General features: G+C 54.6%; 1 protein-coding gene across 1 annotated transcript; it reads right to left on the reverse strand.

The window, feature by feature from the left end:
• Window positions 1-674: 674 nt before the first annotated feature.
• On the reverse strand, window positions 675-1,874 carry B0H18DRAFT_888756 (uncharacterized protein; the record flags this gene model as incomplete). The annotated part of the gene is made up of 1 exon (XM_048041244.1): window positions 675-1,874. A coding segment is annotated over one exon (1,200 nt), but the record flags the coding sequence as incomplete, so codon positions are not given.
• Window positions 1,875-2,303: the final 429 nt, after the last annotated feature.

The raw sequence follows: 2,303 nt of genomic DNA on the forward strand, positions 1-2,303 counted from the left end.
TGAACTGTATGCCCGATCCGTCCACTTCCACCGGCCGGCAGACGCTTCTTCGCACAGCAACGAGACGCCCTGGCCGCAGCGTTCATGCACAAGTTCTTGACGCTCCCGCAAAGTACTACCTACAAGAATATCGTCAAACGAGCGACCGCACATTTTGGCCTCCCAGCTGTGACCTCGTACCGTCTCGCTTCTTACATAGCAGAACACATGAACCCGAATTCGTATCTGGTCCGCTTTCGGCCCTGCTGTGTGCATGTTCAGCAAGTACGCTACTATATCGGTCCGGGATCTCGGCCAGGACAGGGAACTCGGTCAGTCATGCATTGCTCAAGAACGGCTGGGATTTTTCGGACAAAAGGCACCTTGCTGTGTTTGTTTCGATTACAGCTATCGACTGGTATACTTACTACACGAAACAGATGGGAACTTCACTGCCTACGCTCGACTGACCGAGTTCCCTGTCCTGGCCGAGATCCCGGACCGATATAGTATCCCGTTGGGCTCTTTTTTTTTTTTTTTTTTTTTTTTTTTTTGGAAGGCTTTTTGTGGGTCGCAGCAACAGACAATGGGTCTGCCCCGCGAGCCCAGCCAGCGAGCAGGTTTCCCCGCTTGTGCTATCCAGGGAGAAAATGCATTTACGCACAGTCACATCGGTGACTAGTGTGGGACTCCGATTACCCCGCGTCCCGCTGTTCGCGGTCTTTGGGGTCAATACCCACTAAAACCCAGTTGCATTGTGTCCAGTCATCGGGGAACGCGCTTTCATCTCTTAGCGTGCCGTTCCAGGTTCCTAGCACAAGGTCAGTGCTTAGGGCCATCCGTCCGAAACGACGGTGCGTCATGGCGATGTCTAGGCGGAGCCTCTCGTTTATAGCGTGTACCCATCTTGCCCGGATCGCTCTTGCCGGGTGCGTCCAGTTCTCGTCTTCACCATGGCCTATTACCCTCTCGCATCTTAGCTTCCATATAAGGTAGGCGGACTCAGTCACTAATATCCTCCATAGTCTTTCCGCGTAGGGTCGCCGTTTGTTTTTAGCATTCCGCCACGTCCTCAGTCCTGCTCCTAGTACGTCCTCTATCTTTATTGGGGTCCAGGCTCCGGTCTTGTCTTTTTTCTTCCATAATTCCTTCGCCAGGCGCCATATCTCACGCCTCCCGGGTGCTCGGCACTCTGTCAGTATGTGCTCCAGGGTGTCTGTCGTGCCGCACGTTCTGCACGTGCCCCGGTCCTCATATCCTGGGATCTTTTTCCAGTAGGTGCCGCACCTATGGGCCTCGTGGATGCTTTTCCACAGGAAGTCTCCGACTTGTCTTCTTATGTCTTTTGACCGTATGCTTCGCCAGATGTCGGCTTCATGGTGTTCTTCCCCTGTCCGCTCTCTTAGGCTGTTCTTTATCTTGCTGATGTTCGCTGCAGTGCCTCGGCGTTCCGTTGTCTGTTTTCTTTCACGTATTCCCCGATATGCTAATCTCTGCGTCATCAGGTCGAGTCTTGCTCCGGATACGTTGAACACTGGGTCTATCTGGGTCTCGATCGCGTCGGGCTGTGTTCCCTGCCGTGCGGCCTTTGCTTTGTCCCGGGCTTTTTCCATTTGCTTCCAGTCGTCCTCTGTTGCCGCTTTACTGAAGGTTGTTACTGCGCATCGTTTTCGTATAGTTGCCGTGACGGCTCGCAGCAGTGGGGCGTTTGGGACCTCTATCCACCCGCGATTCTCCCACTTCTGAAGGTCTTTCACCAGGTTGTCGCTTAGTGCGTTCGTTTCGCCTATTAGGTGCAGGGGTGCGTCGATGGGGGCCGTCTTCACTGCGTAAAGCGCAGCTGTGATCTCGCCCGATTCCGTTGTTCGTTGCGTGTCCGGTGTTTGGGCTGACACCCACGCGTTCCTCGTGGTGTCTCTTGGGAAGTGCGCGTATCCGGTTCCATCTCGTCCCGGTTTCCTTTGTGTATCGTCTCCCGCCGCCTCTCGGGATCCGAGGACGTATACCGTGTCTCGTTCGTCGTCCACCACTCGTCCTCGCCTTGGGCGTATGGCCGGTGGGTTGTTGATTGTGGGTGTTTCTACGAATACGCGGAAGGCTTCTGATATTCCACCTTGCAGTGTGAGTGAGGGGTCGAAGGTGACCTCTCCTCCTTTCTCAAGGGCTTTGGTGTTTAAGTCTCGCCTTTGTTGTGTCAACGTCAAACCGTCCGGCGTGCTGTTATGCTCAGGGTTCCATTTGGGCTTCAGTAGGTCTAGGAGCCGCGCCGCGGCTTCTCTGCATCTCAGCGGGTCCGGACATCCGGATATCCTGTCTTGTTCACA

The sequence above is a fragment of the Fomitopsis serialis genome (assembly GCF_022376445.1).
Source record: "Fomitopsis serialis strain Sig1Antser10 chromosome Unknown B0H18scaffold_203, whole genome shotgun sequence".
NCBI classification, from domain to species: domain Eukaryota; kingdom Fungi; phylum Basidiomycota; class Agaricomycetes; order Polyporales; family Fomitopsidaceae; genus Fomitopsis; species Fomitopsis serialis.